Source organism: Argentina silus, assembly GCF_951799395.1.
Source record: "Argentina silus genome assembly, chromosome: 10".
Lineage (NCBI taxonomy): Eukaryota > Metazoa > Chordata > Actinopteri > Argentiniformes > Argentinidae > Argentina > Argentina silus.
In genome coordinates this window covers 20,522,796-20,541,245 of record NC_139664.1, presented here as the reverse complement: position 1 = coordinate 20,541,245, position 18,450 = coordinate 20,522,796, and the positions used below count along the sequence as shown (strand labels likewise).

Below are 18,450 nucleotides of genomic sequence, written 5' to 3'. Positions count from 1 at the left end.
TCACCCAACCCTACTGCTTATTGCCTAGTTAATCTTTTCTGTGTTTTCATTAGTTGTTGTGTTGAGTGTGGCAGGCTGACCCTATTGTAATCATGTTTGGTCAAGTGTTTATAACCTGTGTGTCAGATGTATTTGGGAGAGTTCTCCTACCGAGTTATACCTGTACTGCATATTCTCTGCAGTCGACAATACATTCCGTATTTTTAAGCTATTTATTCTCATTTATTATTTTGAAGCCTTTTAAGTGTTAGAGTATGTCATTCCAGTGATGACGAGTGTCTAAATTATGTCAAATAGTTGAGATTCAAGGTTTGATTTTTCTCATTTGATCTACCCCTGATTGGATAGCCTATATGTTTACAGATGGTTGAGATGTATTACATTGTGACGAGTAATATTCTGCAATGATTGGCAATATTAAATCTACAATCTTCAATTTGTTTTAGTAGGTTTTTTGTTTGTTTATTTGTTTTTACAGCAGCCCCGCCACTTGTTTTGTTATAAGGCTGAGGGATTGGGTTATAGATATGTAACAACTCACAAAGTCATAGATGGAGCCATGAATGGAAGGACTGACAAGAATCCATGAGATCAACATCATGAACATATTTTGAAGTATTGTTGTTGCTATTATTTCTACAAATACATTGTTTACAGCATAAACAATTGAAGTAAGACAATCCTGTATTTGAGTTTTCAGGTTGTAAGACAGCTGTACTATGAGGTATTGCAGAAGTAAGTCCTTCTTCAAGACGTTCATCAAGAATCAATATTAGAGAAATGGCCATTGAATAGCAGTAATTATTGCAGATTGTAGCCTTTATAAACCAATATAAATTGTATGCTGGATAGGCCTACTTTAACCTTTGTCCAGGATACTGGGGACAGGGCCAACTTGTCTGGGAACTCGTCTACTTAAATCATGTTCATTGATGGGTGGTGAACTGTCCATAAGGTGGCGCTAATTACTGGGCATTAAAAGGAGACTGATTTCCTGCATTCCTGCACTCCTCATTCCTCATTCATATCTCACAGGGGAAAGACGTATTCTAACATCAAACGGACTTTCAAAACAGAATCAACAATTGCCCCATTAAACCAAAATGCAAGGTAAGTTTTTTATTGTACAGATCGCAGTGGCATATTAGAAAATGTAATAGACTAATATGGCATAGCATGACTCTTTTGAATGACATTTTATTTAAAAAAAGATTGACGGCTGGTCTACCTAACTTCTGGGCACTTTCACACCTAGTTAGTTTGATGAAATTCGACTCAAAGTTCGCTTGGTTGATCTGTGTGTTCTCTGAGGTCCAATAAGCTCCATATAGCTCCCTGAAGACTATCGCGGTTTTCGCGGCTTCAAAATAAAAGCGTGAGTTAAAACATCACTTTCAATGGAAAGTGATGGGATAACAATATTGTCTCTTATTTTTGCTGAAATAAGCACAAATTACGGATAATTGCGGATAAGTGTGGTTGGCATAATTAGTTTATTGGTAAGTATACTTTTACCCAAAGGAGATAAAAAAAGGAGGCTAGAATAATCATTCAGATCCTATAATGCGCTATGAGTCTAACATTTTACTATTAGCAAGGAGGGTAAAAATCTTAAATGACCAATTTACTGTTAATAAATATATAAAACTGAAACTTTAAGTGCAGGTTAGATCTTTATTTAGGCTTAAAGCGTTACAGCATAGCATAACATATATATGGGATTACAGACAGCAATTTAGCATTAATAAAAATGTAAGAATAAGTAAAAATGAAATTCTACCACATCCCCTACTCTGTCTGACCTACTGAAATGATCCGAGAGACACTACTTCTCGTTTCCCAGTACAGTACGGTTCTCAGCACGATCTCTCCGGAGATAGGGATCTCTAAGGTTTAAATGCTCCTCAGCAAAGATGTTAACGCTCCTCAACGGGGAATGATAGTTGAGGTGCATCGATCAAAAAATGCTGGCTTTATAGGGTTAGTGTTAGACTGCGGCAATGACGTCAAGGTGGTTTCCAGCTCTGCACTGGGCTTCTAGGTGCTTTCCATGCGGGGTTTGCCCTTGTTTTGGTCAGAGTTCGATTATGGCACAATGCCCTGAATAAGTTCACTCCTAGCTGACTCTGCTAGCCCCACAGCAACCTTGGTAGCTTGGTTGCTAGGATACGTGACTCAGCTAAGTTGCTTTAAGGAAGTGCTCTGTCCCTCAGCTCTTGGTCATACAACATGATTAAAACCACAAATAACTCCATACTTCTTAACATCATACTTAATTATTCTTACCATACAATTATTTCATCAACAATCATTAGTAGATCGTTTTTGTGTATGCTTCACATACTTCACTCCGTATGTTCCACATATCGTTCATTTTTTATGGATTAGTAAAACTCTGTATCATTAACCACATACATCAGTAATCATCCCTGAGTAAGTTTTACATAATCAATCATCACTACATATGTACTACTTGGTACATTTGGTTAGTTACATTCATCATTGTTCCATTCTGTTTGTTACTTATAGTCGTACTGAATTGAATATACTTTGCGAGGAGAGGAAAGGAGAGGAGAGGAGAGGAGACTGGTCTACCTAACTTCTGGGCACTTTCACACCTAGTTAGTTTGATGAAGTTCGACTCAAAGTTCGCTTGGTTGATCTGTGTGTTCTCTGAGGTCCAATAAGCTCCATATAGCTCCCTTAAGACAATCGCGGTTTTCGCGGCTCCTAAATAAAAGCGTGAGTTAAAACATCACTTTCAATGGAAAGTGATGGGATAACAATATTGTCTCTTATTTTTGCTGAAATAAGCACAAATTACGGATAATTGCGGATAAGTGTGGTTGGCATAATTAGTTTATTGGTAAGTATACTTTTACCCAAAGGAGATAAAAAAAGGAGGCTAGAATAATCATTCAGATCCTATAATGCGCTATGAGTCTAACATTTTACTATTAGCAAGGAGGGTAAAAATCTTAAATGACCAATTTACTGTTAATAAATATATAAAACTGAAACTTTAAGTGCAGGTTAGATCTTTATTTAGGCTTAAAGCGTTACAGCATAGCATAACATATATATGGGATTACAGACAGCAATTTAGCATTAATAAAAATGTAAGAATAAGTAAAAATGAAATCCTACCACATCCCCTACTCTGTCTGACCTACTGAAATGATCCGAGAGACACTACTTCTAGCTTCCCAGTACAGTACGGTTCTCAGCACGATCTCTCCGGAGATAGGGATCTCTAAGGTTTAAATGCTCCTCAGCAAAGATGTTAACGCTCCTCAACGGGGAATGATAGTTGAGGTGCATCGATCAAAAAATGCTGGCTTTATAGGGTTAGTGTTAGACTGCGGCAATGACGTCAAGGTGGTTTCCAGCTCTGCACTGGGCTTCTAGGTGCTTTCCATGCGGGGTTTGCCCTTGTTTTGGTCAGAGTTCGATTATGGCACAATGCCCTGAATAAGTTCACTCCTAGCTGACTCTGCTAGCCCCACAGCAACCTTGGTAGCTTGGTTGCTAGGATACGTGACTCAGCTAAGTTGCTTTAAGGAAGTGCTCTGTCCCTCAGCTCTTGGTCATACAACATGATTAAAACCACAAATAACTCCATACTTCTTAACATCATACTTAATTATTCTTACCATACAATTATTTCATCAACAATCATTAGTAGATCGTTTTTGTGTATGCTTCACATACTTCACTCCGTATGTTCCACATATCGTTCATTTTTTATGGATTAGTAAAACTCTGTATCATTAACCACATACATCAGTAATCATCCCTGAGTAAGTTTTACATAATCAATCATCACTACATATGTACTACTTGGTACATTTGGTTAGTTACATTCATCATTGTTCCATTCTGTTTGTTACTTATAGTCGTACTGAATTGAATATACTTTGCGAGGAGAGGAAAGGAGAGGAGAGGAGAGGAGACTGGTCTACCTAACTTCTGGGCACTTTCACACCTAGTTAGTTTGATGAAGTTCGACTCAAAGTTCGCTTGGTTGATCTGTGTGTTCTCTGAGGTCCAATAAGCTCCATATAGCTCCCTTAAGACAATCGCGGTTTTCGCGGCTCCTAAATAAAAGCGTGAGTTAAAACATCACTTTCAATGGAAAGTGATGGGATAACAATATTGTCTCTTATTTTTGCTGAAATAAGCACAAATTACGGATAATTGCGGATAAGTGTGGTTGGCATAATTAGTTTATTGGTAAGTATACTTTTACCCAAAGGAGATAAAAAAAGGAGGCTAGAATAATCATTCAGATCCTATAATGCGCTATGAGTCTAACATTTTACTATTAGCAAGGAGGGTAAAAATCTTAAATGACCAATTTACTGTTAATAAATATATAAAACTGAAACTTTAAGTGCAGGTTAGATCTTTATTTAGGCTTAAAGCGTTACAGCATAGCATAACATATATATGGGATTACAGACAGCAATTTAGCATTAATAAAAATGTAAGAATAAGTAAAAATGAAATCCTACCACATCCCCTACTCTGTATGACCTACTGAAATGATCCGAGAGACACTACTTCTCGTTTCCCAGTACAGTACGGTTCTCAGCACGATCTCTCCGGAGATAGGGATCTCTAAGGTTTAAATGCTCCTCAGCAAAGATGTTAACGCTCCTCAACGGGGAATGATAGTTGAGGTGCATCGATCAAAAAATGCTGGTTTTATAGGGTTAGTGTTAGACTGCGGCAATGACGTCAAGGTGGTTTCCAGCTCTGCACTGGGCTTCTAGGTGCTTTCCATGCGGGGTTTGCCCTTGTTTTGGTCAGAGTTCGATTATGGCACAGTGCCCTGAATAAGTTCACTCCTAGCTGACTCTCTGCTAGCCCCACAGCAACCTTGGTAGCTTGGTTGCTAGGCTACGTGACTCAGCTAAGTAGCTAAACTAAGTTGCTTTAAGGAAGTGCTCTGTCCCTCAGCTCTTGGTCATACAACATGATTAAAACAACAAATAACTCCATACTTCTTAACATCATACTTAATTATTCTTACCATACAATTATTTCATCAACAATCATTAGTAGATCGTTTTTTGTGTATGCTTCACATACTTCACTCCGTATGTTCCACATATCGTTCATTTTTTATGGATTAGTAAAACTCTGTATCATTAACCACATACATCAGTAATCATCCCAGAGTAAGTTTTACATAATCAATCATCACTACATATGTACTACTTGGTACATTTGGTTAGTTACATTCATGATTGTTCCATTCTGTTTGTTACTTATACTCGTACTGAATTGAATATACTTTGCATCTGTTATTGATTATACTTTGTTGGTTATATATATCGGAATCAACTTATCAATCAAGGGGTATTGCCTTGGCAATCAGATCCATCACCTCCTCATCCAGTTCTGGCATCTCCAGCTGTGGCAGATACATCTCATCCATGAGGTCAAAGGTGGCGACCCCGGCAGCTGTATCCATGGTCGTTGGTAGGACGCTTAGTTGTATCTCTCCTGTCTCTAGATCGAGGTTTGGCATAGGAACATTCTGCTGCTCAGGTACATCACCTCTCGGTTCAGGAAATGGGTAGAAGATGGAATTGGAACTTGGGGCCTCCGTCTGTATAGTTGTATCAGCCACGCTCACCGCAGGGCCCGTAGCCATGGAGACTTTCAGCTGGTCAAGTGTAACCAGACACATAGCTTGACATAATGGCCTAGGTAGGGATCCCTAGGTCTGTGCGGGGATCGTTAGGTCTACCACCTCCCAACCTGTTGATGGTATTGGTGCAGTGCTGTCTGTTGAGGCCTCCTCCGGTGGTGGTGATGACATTTTCTTTGTATGCGCACCTTTGCTTCCCATGGGTCTTTCCTGGTCATCAAACCTCACCTCCTTCTTACTGGTGGGGGTCTGAGTGGCCACCCTACTGCGCCTCTTAAGAATGGGTTTTGGTCGATAATAGGTAGGCCCAGACATTGGTTCAAGGATGAGGCTTCCCGGGCGGGGTCATCTCCTTTTCCTTGCGTCGTTTAGTTCTTTCAGACATCCTGGTTTGTGGGGGTTCTGTCTTACGCTTAGTAGTAGCCGGCTCAGGCCTTGACTCACTCATAGCTTTGGACACCATCTCCTGATATTTGGACCCCTTTTTCCACAGTCTGTCCCTTATTGATTTTACTTTGTATCCTATGGCATGGTGGTCAGGTCAGGGAAAGGCCGTAAAAAACGCCGTCTCGGTGACAGTACCACTCTACTCCTCAACACTTTCAGGATGCATATCAGGTGAGTTTGAATCTAGAGTGATGTCATTGCAAATGTTGCTGGCTATTTACTGCGGCCATACAGCTCAAAGTACCCAATCTGCACTGTGTAAGACACATATAATGGACTGTACAGAACTATTGTATTGAATTCTCTGAAAAATAGTTCTGTGCAGTCCATTAATGACATCGCTCTAGATTCAAACTCCTGATATGCACTCTGGAAGTGTTGAGGAGTAGAAGTGGGACCAAAGATGAATTGAAATCTTGGAAAAATAGTTCTGTACAGCCCATTTTTCTGGGCCAATACCATTTCATAATAATAATTAGGATATAAGAACAATTACAAACCCTTGTGAGGCAAATCCCACACTTCACAATAAGAAACAATGGAGCAGCATTGGTGTTGTGTTACAACTTTGTTGTTAGCAACAAAACTTTTGGAAACAGAGAGACATGAACACTTGTATAGATTGCGTATTTCACATTATTTGCCCTAGAAATATTGTCACTTTTTTATTACTTTATTGTTGGCTGTTGATTGTTGCTGACTGTTGTTGCGCGGAACTGAGCAAGCACGGAGCAAGATCCCATTCGGCCTGCGAAAGATATATATTTTTTAAGTTTGGAATAGATTGTATCTCAATTGTACTTGTCTGGATTAGAAAAAGATAACAATGTTTACTGGATTGCCAATCAGAATCTGAAGTATAAATGCTACTTAAATGTTGAGCTGAGGTAGGTGTACTGTAGGGGGTCATGGGGGGAAGTGTCCAAGTGCTCCAAGTGTTCAAATGCTTTGTTGAAATGACCCTCGTCTGGCTACAGTATATGTGTTTTCATCTCTCTCTCTCTCTCTCTCTCTCTCTCTCTCTCTCTCTCTCTCTCTCTCTCTCTCTCTCACTCTCTCTTTCTCAGTCTCTCTCCTTGTCGCTCTCTTTCTCTATCTGCCTGTCTGTCTTACAACAGATTACGTGGCATCATCACAGGATTGTTACAACTGCAATGATCTAAAGTGCCCAGACATACGAGTCATTTACGATGATGAAACAAATCTGTGGGTGCGAGGTCAATCAACGCAGGTGCTATCTGACTGCTCCACCGTGTATCAGCCGAACACTGCTTCACCCTGGGAGTGCATGCCGTGTATGTACAATGGGAGGTGGGTGTACATTGTGTGCAACAAGAAGATCAACGAGATTACCGTGGAAGCAAAAGGCTTTTCCATTACCAACGTCACACAGACTGGTGAGTCTCTGTTCGGGCTCCAAATTAATAACACACACACACACACACACACACACACACACACACACACACACACACACACACACACACACACACACACACACACACACACATACACACACACATGCATACACACTGGTGTTTCATTTGTTTGGTGTTTCACTTCAAACATGCATAAAAGACAACATTTCACTGCCAATTGTTTCTTATTGCCATAATGTTTGAAAATGAATGTATGTGTATGTATATGATATATCAATCTCTCATTTCAGACTGTCCAAAGATGATGGAATATTCAAGTAAGTGTGTTTTTTTCAACAATAAAAAAAATACCAGTTTTGAAGCTACTTTAATGTACCTAATTTACTAAGGTAACATTTTTATTTTTGAAGTATCATGATGAGACTGACGAACTGAGTATAATATGTAACAAACAGGGCTCTGTGGTTCCAGCAGTGGCTTGAAGTAACGTTTCTGTGTTTTTCTTACAGCCCCAGACTCTACTGGACGTGGTGGCAGTAAGTGCAGTGTTTATGGTGGTTCCTGCCCCTTCAAGCCTACAGCTACTGTCACCCCAAATGTTCATTTAACAGTTTTAATTCTCTCCCTGTGCTAGCCAGAGGAGGAACGGTATGGATGATGTAAGAGCAAGTAATTAAATGTTGTGTATTGGAGTGTTACTTGTTTTCCCCCTCACTAAAGCATCAATCAGTCCTTGGCAATAAATGGTGTTGTGTGTTGAAACCGGAAAAATCAGAAGTAGCGATATTTATTTGTCTTTGTTTATAAAAGACTGTTCGGACACACACCTTTAATTCTGAAAATGGTAGGAATCTGTGAGGAGAGTCTGCAGTCAAGGTAGAAAAAACATTCTGTGATTTAATTTTAAAATATATGTGAAAAATAGTTACTGCGTAAATACTGCTAAGGGATTCACCCTCTTCTTTACAACAGTGATTATGTATTTCACTTGATTGTGTCTTTATGATTTATCATCCTTTTGTCCTCTTCTGATTCAGCAGTTAATTCTATCCTCATTCTTCCTCCTCTCGACCTCCTTCATCTGTGGGTCTGTAGATTTCATACATACAGGTTGGGGTATCTTCCTCATCATCATCATCATCATCATCATCATTTGCTTCATCATCTACATGGTTTACCGCTATGTTCATAAAATAAAAGTGGACAAGGAGTCCCGAAGGTGAGTGTGTTGGTCGACAGATACAGTATCTACTGAGGCACACCAGCAAGTGTGTCGAGTGTGTAGAACAGTGGTAACCAACTCTGGTCCTTGATAGCAACATCATTTGCAGGCTTTAATGGATTTAATGCTGGCCATACATCACACAACTTTTCAAATCTTAATGCCAGATAACCTCTCACATTTTGCCATCAAATCTTGTCGCTCTCCATGACGAGGGTTCTCACACTACAAGATTGATGTCATACATCGACGTACAGTAAAGTATGTTATCCAGATCTCTGCTACCATTGGGGTTCAAAGCGTTTGATTGTAGAGGATGAGAGATTTTACTGGCAAACTTGACAGGCATGTTTTTGTGATTGAATAACAAGTTATACAAAGTGTTATGTTGTAAAACAAAGTGTCATTTTATAGTAGCACTTAAAAAATGTTAAATCTCCATTTTATCTCTCTCTTTTTCCCTTCCACTCCGTGTAGGACCAGTGACACCAGTGGCAGGAGCCTTGATGAGTCATCTGTGGAGATGCTGCCTGTGGTGGTCTAGAGAGCCTAGATTCAGCAATACTCTCCAACCCGGACCGTCCTAGACATAAGGGTTCTAGAAGCGAACACATGGACCAAGGCTATGTCCATTCCTTTAACTTACTTTTTTGAAATTCACTTTCTTTTCAATATATGCCTACTGTACCAGTTTTACTTTGTCATGTGTCCCAGTGTATGGGCATTGTTGGCATTGATGTCTAGTATTATGGAAAGCATTCTGTAATTCTAGGCGCTGCTCGACACGGACCTATGTAGCTGTCTATGAGAAAGACAACCTAATTAATATATGCGCTTTTATCCAATGCGAATTACATTGTAGTGAGTGCATACATTTCAGTATATATGGTCCCAGCAGGAATCAAACCCACAACCTAAATGTTGTTAGTGCCATGCTCTACCAACTGAGCCACAGAGGATTAGTTATGATTGCTAGTTATGTTCATCGTTAGAAGCATCGTAAGATCATTGTACATTTTTGGGCTGTTTCCCAAAACCCTCATAATTAACATTGGACTTGTAAAACCGATTAACGGACAACTCGTACAGCAGCAACGTCCTTGGTAAGGTTTTTTTTTTTGTGAATTTTTGCCACTTTACACCCACAACCTGAAGAAGAAGAAGACTCTTTATTTGGCCATGCAATCAGTTCTCATCAATTGTAGGAATTTGACACGTGCACACCCCTCCCGAGACAACACACACCACACCCCCAAGGGAGAACAGAGCTTTGGGCACAGGAGCAGTTAGGGGTTAAGTGCCTTGCTCAAGGGCACAACAGCAGGACCTTCCAGTTACCAGCTCACATCCGGCTCCCTCCTAGGGTGGGGATCGAACCAGCAATCTCCCGATTGCTAGCCGGCCGGCCGGCCGGCCTCTCTAACATCTAGGCCAGGGGTTCCCAAACCTTTCAGCCCGCGACCCCCAAAATAACGGTGGCAGAGACTCAGTCAAAGTAATAGCCATAAACTGTAGCACTGAGTAAACATGTGAACATTGTTGCGGTGCAAATTTACATTTTGGGGATTACTATGTTTTAGCGTTAATCTCACCTAATGAGATGGGTGGGCACTATGCGTGGAGCACAGCAAGTCCATTCTGAGTTTAATTTTGGAGACGGCCACTCGGAGATCATCCTCCACGTTTATACGCGATCTGTCTTTATTTTTAATATATGTCAGTGCCGAGAAAGTCTTTTCGCACAGGTATGTAGAGCCAAACGGCGTCAGTACGTCCATCGCGGCTTTGGATAGCTGTGGATACTCTACTACTTGTACTATATAATACCTAATATAATAATAATTATTATTATTATTATAATTATAATTATAATAATTATATATACCTAGCATGAGTGCATACTTTTTGTATAGTCCAAGCAAGAATTAGAGTATATAGCACTGTAATTGAGAGATCTGTTGATCTTTCCTGGCTATAGGAGGGATATGAGGCTGGTTTAGACCTCCACCAGTCACACCTTTCAAGAGTCTGTGTGACATAAGGCCTTATATGGTATCAAAAGCCTGTGTAACATTATATGGCCTTATATGGTATGCAGTCATGTAGATGTGCCAATGTTATGTGGATATAGCATAATGAAACATATCGGGAACACTTTCTAAGAGACACTCACATATCAAGGCATGTATGACGCCTTATAATGTCATAACATAATAGATAGACATAAGATAATACGCATGTATACGATTGATGGGTTTGGCTGATAAACACAGATGCATCGAACCATCTTATATCCACTGTTTGCATTGATTGAATCCAAAAACGCAAAATTAACAGAAAGTATTTTGGTGCCTATTGAACTAGCCTACTTTGTTGTTATTTTATTGTTATTGTGCAATGTCCTCCAGAGCTTTGAAGATGATGTTAGGAGGTTTTAGACCATGATCATGAACTACACTGTATATAATGTAATCATCATTTTAATCTAATCTTTTCTTTTTTTCTGTCCAAAATAAATCTCCTCATAGCCTAAAACTGTGCCTTGTTGTGCCTTTATTGTATCTTCCTTCTTCAATCTGGTGTGGGGTCACACGTAGTAGTTAGGAGCCTTAACCCGGACACTCAACTCAACACATAGCCTACTCGCTCGAGAATACGGACCGAAATGATCAGTACAGTTGACTGGCCGTGATGGCTCAGTGCGTCCTTTGGGTATTGCACCATTGCCCAATACCAAGCCCCGAAAACGGAAAGTTGCCGATCCTGAAAGCCAAAGATAATTGCAGACACTCTCGCTCCCCTGTGCAATACATATAATCCTAATAAGCCAAATCTTAGTTTATGTTCCTGTGTATCTGATCATCTGCAAATGCCAAATTGTGTCGGTTTAGGGTAGGGGCTAGGGGGACAGGGGTAGACAGTAGAATCATGGTTTACGGTAGGGGCTAGGGGGACAGGGGTAGATAGTAGATGGTTTAGGGTAGGGGCTAGGGGGACAGGGGTAGACAGTAGATGGTCTAGGGTAGGGGCTAGGGGGACAGAGGTCGACAATAGATGGTTTAAGGTAGGGGCTAGGGGGACAGGGATAGACAGTAGAATCATGGTTTAGGGTAGGGGCTAGGGGGACAGGGGTAGACAGTAGAATCATGGTCTAGGGTAGGGGCTAGGGGGACAGGGGTAGACAGTAGAATCATGGTCTAGGGTAGGGGCTAGGGGGACAGGGGTAGACAGTAGAATCATGGTCTAGGGTAGGGGCTAGCCGCTAGGGGGACAGGGGTAGACAGTAGATGGTTTAGGGTAGGGGCTAGGGGGACAGGGGTAGACAGTAGATGGTTTAGGGTAGGGGCTAAGGGGACAGGGGTAGACAGTAGATGGTTTAGGGTAGGGGCTAAGGGGACAGGGGTAGACAGTAGATGGTTTAGGGTAGGGGCTAGGGGGACAGGGGTAGATAGTAGAATCATGGTTTAGGGTAGGGGCTAGGGGGACAGGGGTAGATAGTAGAATCATGGTTTAGGGTAGGGGCTAGGGGGACAGGTAGACAGTAGATGGTTTAGGGTAGGGGCTCATAAAGTTTGCTGAGCTAAGAAGCTGATCGTAGACTTCAGGAGGAAGAAGGGGGGTGACCACACCCCCATCCACATCGGCGGACTGCAATGGAGAGAGTAAGCAGCTTCAAGTTCCTTGGTGTCCACATCATTCCTACTCTGTGATCAAGATGTTTTTCAAGACTTTTTCAAGACTGTTTTTTTTCAAGACTGTTTTTCCTCAGGCGGCTGAGGAAATTTGGTATGGACCCCCAGATCCTTACAAACTTCTACAGATACACCACAGAGAGTATGACCAGCTGTATCACCGCCTGGTAAGGCAGTTGCACTGCCCTCGACCGTAAGGCTCTTCAGAGAGTGGTGAAAATGTCCCAGTACATCACGGGCCGCAAGCTATCTTTTACACAAACACATTCTCATGATAACACTTGGTTAATGTAACTCCAGATTATAGTATAACTGTTAACCTACAACACAGGTCACCATTCAAAGGTTTCCTCTTGACACACAATAAACAGCGAAAATTCAAGGAACTCTTTGTTGGAAAGTGTTCTTGTTATCCCATTAACATGTTATGCCAGTCTTTATTATTTATGACGAAAGCATCCCCCCCCCTCCCCCCCTCCCCCCCTCCCCCTCTCCCCCTCTCCCCCTGCCTCACATTGTCAGAGTGTACGTAAGGCAATTCCAGTGAGCAGATGTGACAGGAAAGACCTGCAGGATATCCTCAGCTTGCTGACCTGAGCTGTACACTTGAATGTGTGAACCTCTGAGTATCCTGTTATTTGAGACGAGTGTGCCCATGTCCCCTTAACCAACCACCAAACAGCTTTGCAGGGGAATTTGCATACAAGCAGATCACACCACTTGATCACCATGGAAATAAACAAAACATACCAAAATAAGACAGGATGTACAGTACTTAAGAAGCCTTGCTGCAGGAGCCTTGCTATTTCTGTTTACTCTGCTAACACCATTCCACTGATCAACAAAATTGTTGATTAGTTGATGTCTACAATGTCTACTATCTAGACCACAGGTGTCAAACTCATTCCATGGAGGGTCGAGTGTCAGCAGGTTTTTGGTTTTTCCTTTCAATTAATACCTTGTCAACCAGGTGAGGGGAGTTCCATATATCCATATATTTTAGGACATATACATCAACTAGCATAGCTTTTTCTCTCACGGGTGACATAATGCATGCCATATCCCTTTCAGATCTCTGTGCTGTGGTTCATTTGAAACCAAAACTTCACTGACACACTGTCCCCATTACCACCACCCCTACCTTCTCCACAGCCCAGTCAGCCACTGTAAGATGAGACATTGCTTCTTCAATTCTTCCTTCTTCAGTATGCCCATATGCCCAGCCTTTGACTCACATTGTCAGAGTGTATGTAAGTCAATGGGCAGATGTGACTGGAAAGATAGCAGCATTTGTACAACATGTGTACACAAACAAATTGTCATGTTGACATTTGGTTTATGTGAGAATTTGGCATTGATGCTAAATAACACCAAGTCTGTGTATAAAGATGCTATAACATCTCCACAAGAAGTGTGCAGCATGTATTTGACCCATGTCCTGTCTTTGTTCTTTTAGTGAATGATGCTGTGGTGATAAATCCATTTCTCTCATTGGGATTAATAAGGTACTACAACTACTGCTACATGTTGTACAGCATATTATTTGTAATCAGCACATTAGGTATAATGCATGAAAATTGCTTCCCAAGACAGTGATTATTAAGAGGCAAAGGTCATTGTGGGAGCACACAGCTGCAAGAGCATATGGCCCACACAGGAAGCACCCTATAGAAAAGCCCCAGTTACTGACTAGGTCACATCCGTACAAGGATGACATTTACAGTGTGTGCAGTAGGTCACATTTTTCAGAGATTCGATCATCCATTTTCTAGTCAGTTGAACTGACTGGCACACAGGATCATGGTACCATAGAACCTTCATCCACCCTCTATGTGTGTGTGTGTGTGTCAGAGCACCACCGCAGGATCCTCTTTTTAGAAACTTCCTGTCACGGTAGATTGAGAGTTGACCACCAGTGGCTCTATACACCTTAGCCAAGGCTGATGGTAACCAGGCAAAACCCCCAAAATGCAGAGTCAGAGGCAGTAGGGAGGTCCAAGGCTTTTACTCGAAAACTTAGGGATCTTAACAATAGGCAGCAAAACTGTCTCAGGCATAAACATTCATAACTCGACAAGGAGGCACTGCTAACAGAGGTCTTAAAATACTACAACTAATAAGGTCTAACGAGTAAAACACAGGTGAAAAACATAAACACAAAACACAATCACTTCTGTCATTGGTAGCAGGTGAGTCCCTAGGGCAGGAAGGACCAAATATGGGCATCTCCTAATTACTTCCTCTTGGTCCCCCTGGAAGTGCTCTCTGTCACCATCTGCTGGTTGGACAGCCTCGTGACACTTCCTACTGAGCTTGGTCTGTCGTGGGGGATTTTATTGTTAGGCCTCCCATTCTCTCTCTCTCTGACGTATGTACAGCTGAGCATGTTTGCGTAGTGGTCACCAACCCTGCTCATGGAGAGCTGCAGGGACTGCATGTGCAAGTGAATGTGTCATGAGGTGGGAAAGTAACAGGTTCTCTGTTTTCATTCACTGTGTATCAGTTTCAGTTTTCCATTCACATTAGCATTATCTGTTCAATTCAGTAAACTTTATCAATTCCTTATCTTGTTAAAACCCATAACATCCTTAACAAGCATAAACCAAACAAAGCATAAAGGGACACAGGAAGTGCTGCAGCCCAGGAGGCAGGTGTCCATCTACAAACCTTTCTGGCCAAGTGCTCTCACCAAACACGGCAACACATGCTTCTCTGCAAACAGGAACCTCTATGCAGTGGCACTTCATCATTCTGACTGTGCCCACAAGAAAGAGTTCAACATATTTCTTAATATTAATCTTAAAATATATATGTCTATGTATATGTATATATGTCTTGATGTAGGCTATATCCAACTGCGTTCATGACAGGTGATGTGTTTTGTCTGACAAAATGTTGGGGTTAAAAAGGCCATTGAATGTAAACCTAAATAACATTTTCAATGGAAAATGTGTGACCGGGAAACAGCCTCCAAATGTGTGTTAAGGCTGCCACATTACCCTCATAGCATGGGCTAGTTTTGCAAAAATAATTAAGGTTTAATGTGGATGGCAGAATTGATATACAGTGGGGGAAATAATTATTTGATCCCTGCTGATTTTGTTAGTTTACCCGATTACAAAGAAATGAGCGGTCTATAATTTGTATGGTACTTTTATTTTAACAAATAGAGACAGAATATCAACAAAGAAGTCCAGAAAAAACACATTATATAAAGTTATAAATTCATTTGCATTTGATCGAAGGAAATAAGTATTTGATCCCCTACAAACCAGCAAGAATTCTGGCTCATACAGACCGGTTATATGCCCATGAGGCACACAGATTACTCCTGTCACTTTAAGAAAGTACTCCTAATCTCTGCTTGTTATGGGTATAAAAGACACCTGTCATTAGAATCAATCTCTTCCATTCCAACCTCTCCACCACCATGGGCAAGACCAAAGAACATTCAAAGGACATCAGGGTAAGAGTTGTAGACCTGCACAAGGCTGGAATGGGCTACAAGACCATCAGCAAGAAGCTTGGTGAGAAGGAGACAACTGTTGGTGCAATTATTAGAAAATGGAAGAAATACAAAATAACAATCAATCGTCCTCGGCCTGGAGCTCCATGCAAGATCTTGCCTCGTGGGGTAAGGATGATCATGAGAAGGGTCAGGGATCAGCCCAGAACTACTCGGGAGGAGCTTGGTAATGATCTCAAGGCAGCTGGGACCACAGTCACCAAGAAAACCATTGGTAACACACTACACCGTAACGGATTGAAATCCTGCAGTGCCCGCAAGGTCCCCCTGCTCAAGAAGGCACATGTACAAGCCCATCTGAATTTGCCAATGAACACCTAAATGATTCAGAGAAGGCTTGGGAGAAGGTGATGTGGTCAGATGAGACCAAAATTGAACTCTTTGGCATAAATTCGACTCTTCGTGTTTGGAGGGAGAGAAATGCTGAATGCTACAATCCCAAGAACATCATCCCCACCGTCAAACACGGAGGTGGAAACATTATACTTTGGGGTTGTTTCTCTGCTAAGGGTACAGGACGACTTCACCGCATTGAGGGGCCAATGGATGGGGCCATGTACCATAAGATCTTGGACGAGAACCTCCTTCCCTCAGCCAGAGCACTGAGGATGGGTCGTGGATGGGTCTTCCAGCATGACAATGACCCAAAACATACAGCCAAGGCAACAAAGGAGTGGCTCAAGAAGAAGCACACTGAGGTCATGGAGTGGCCTAGCTAGTCTCCAGACCTTAATCCTATAGAAAATTTGTAGAGGGAGCTGAAGCTTCGAGTTGCCAAGCAAAAGCCTTGAAACCTTCAGGATTTGGAGAGGATCGGTAAAGAGGAGTGGACAAAAATCCCTCCTGACATGTGTGCAAACCTGGTGACCAACTATAAGAAACGTCTGACTTCTGTGCTTGCCAGCAAGGGTTTCTCCACCAAGTACTAAGTCATGTTTTGCTTGGGGATCAAATACTTATTTCCTTTGATCAAATGCAAATGAATTTATAACTTTATATAATGTGTTTTTTCTGGACTTCTTTGTTGATATTCTGTCTCTATTTGTTAAAATAAAAGTACCATAAAAAATATAGACCGCTCATTTCTTTGTAATCGGGCAAACTAACAAAATCAGCAGGGGATCAAATAATTATTTCCCCCACTGCCATCCACATTATGCACAAGCAGCAGCGCTAATATAGGAACTGTGTATATTTAAGACGGTCTTAAATCTTTCTCATGCATTCATCCGTGCTATTTTCACCCTGTCTTGATCACTTTTATGTGGAATAAACAATGACTGTCGCTTGGTGCTCACCAGCGAGTAATGTGGTCTGGTCTATGTGGTTTAGGATGATAAGAACCTGCAGTTGTATATCAAACCAGTGATCAAACCTGCTATAGTCACTCATTATTCCACCTTGCTCTGACAAACCTAATCCACCCATGCCAACCTGAGGACCACGTCACATCTCCCTGTGGGAGAACACCATCCCGCGACTCTGAGACAGCAATTAGTGAATAAGGCTTGTGACCATGGACATCAATGCACCTTCTCAATGACTACACACTTCCATCAGAGTAATGGACAATTACAGTCTACAGCATCATATGTATTACCAAGGCAACCGTTTGGTTTGTCGCAATGTCGTCTTTTATTCTAATTCCCAAAAATGTCCTTTTTCCATTTAAAATGGATTACATTTAGTTGTTTTGCCTTGAATCCACACACAATACCCCATAATGAGGTCACACCCGTACAAGGATGACATTTACAGTGTGTGCAGTAGGTCACATTTTTCAGAGATTCGATCATCCATTTTCTAGTCAGTTGAACTGACTGGCACAGAGGATCATGGTACCATAGAACCTTCATCCACCCTCTATGTGTGTTCAAGAGTTCAAGAGTTCAAGATTCTTTATTTGTCACGTACATACAAGCATACAGTGAAATGCAAAAGTGACAGTGCCACAGAGTTGTGCAAGTGTGTGTCAGTGCACCACCGCAGCTTCCTGCTGAGCTTGGGTTGTCGTGGGGGATTTTTGTTAGGCCTCCCATTCTCTCTCTCTCTGGGTGAAATAAGTATTGAACACATCACCATTTTTCTCAGTAAATATATTTCCAAAAGTACTATTGACATGACATTTTCACCAGATGTTGGTAACAACCCAAGTAATCCATACATACAAAGAAACCAAAACAGCATTATCTGTTCAATTCAGTAAACTTTATCAATTCCTTATCTTGTTAAAACCCATAACATCCTTAACAAGCATAAACCAAACAAAGCATAAAGGGACACAGGAAGTGCTGCAGCCCAGGAGGCAGGTGTCCATCTACAAACCTTTCTGGCCAAGTGCTCTCACCAAACACGACAACACATGCTTCTCTGCAAACAGGAACCTCTATCCAGTGGCAAACCACAGGTGATGTGTTTTGTCTGACTGTGGTTCCACTGACATGCATCTGAGCATTTTTGACAGTGAGTGGCCCCACCAAAATTTTGGGGTTAAAAAGGCCATTGAATGTAAACCTTAATTATTT

At 41.4% G+C, this 18,450-nt stretch overlaps 1 protein-coding gene across 1 annotated transcript; it reads left to right on the top strand.

Annotated features, from left to right (window-relative positions):
• The first annotated feature begins 1,028 nt into the window (after nucleotides 1-1,028).
• Nucleotides 1,029-11,226, top strand: LOC310810450 (uncharacterized protein). The gene is made up of 6 exons (XM_083678217.1): nucleotides 1,029-1,110; nucleotides 7,174-7,503; nucleotides 7,776-7,802; nucleotides 7,995-8,021; nucleotides 8,581-8,704; nucleotides 9,185-11,226. Exons 1-6 carry the CDS (start codon nucleotides 1,104-1,106, stop codon nucleotides 9,249-9,251), a joined length of 582 nt encoding a protein of 193 aa, XP_083534343.1. The 5' UTR covers nucleotides 1,029-1,103; the 3' UTR covers nucleotides 9,252-11,226.
• Nucleotides 11,227-18,450: the final 7,224 nt, after the last annotated feature.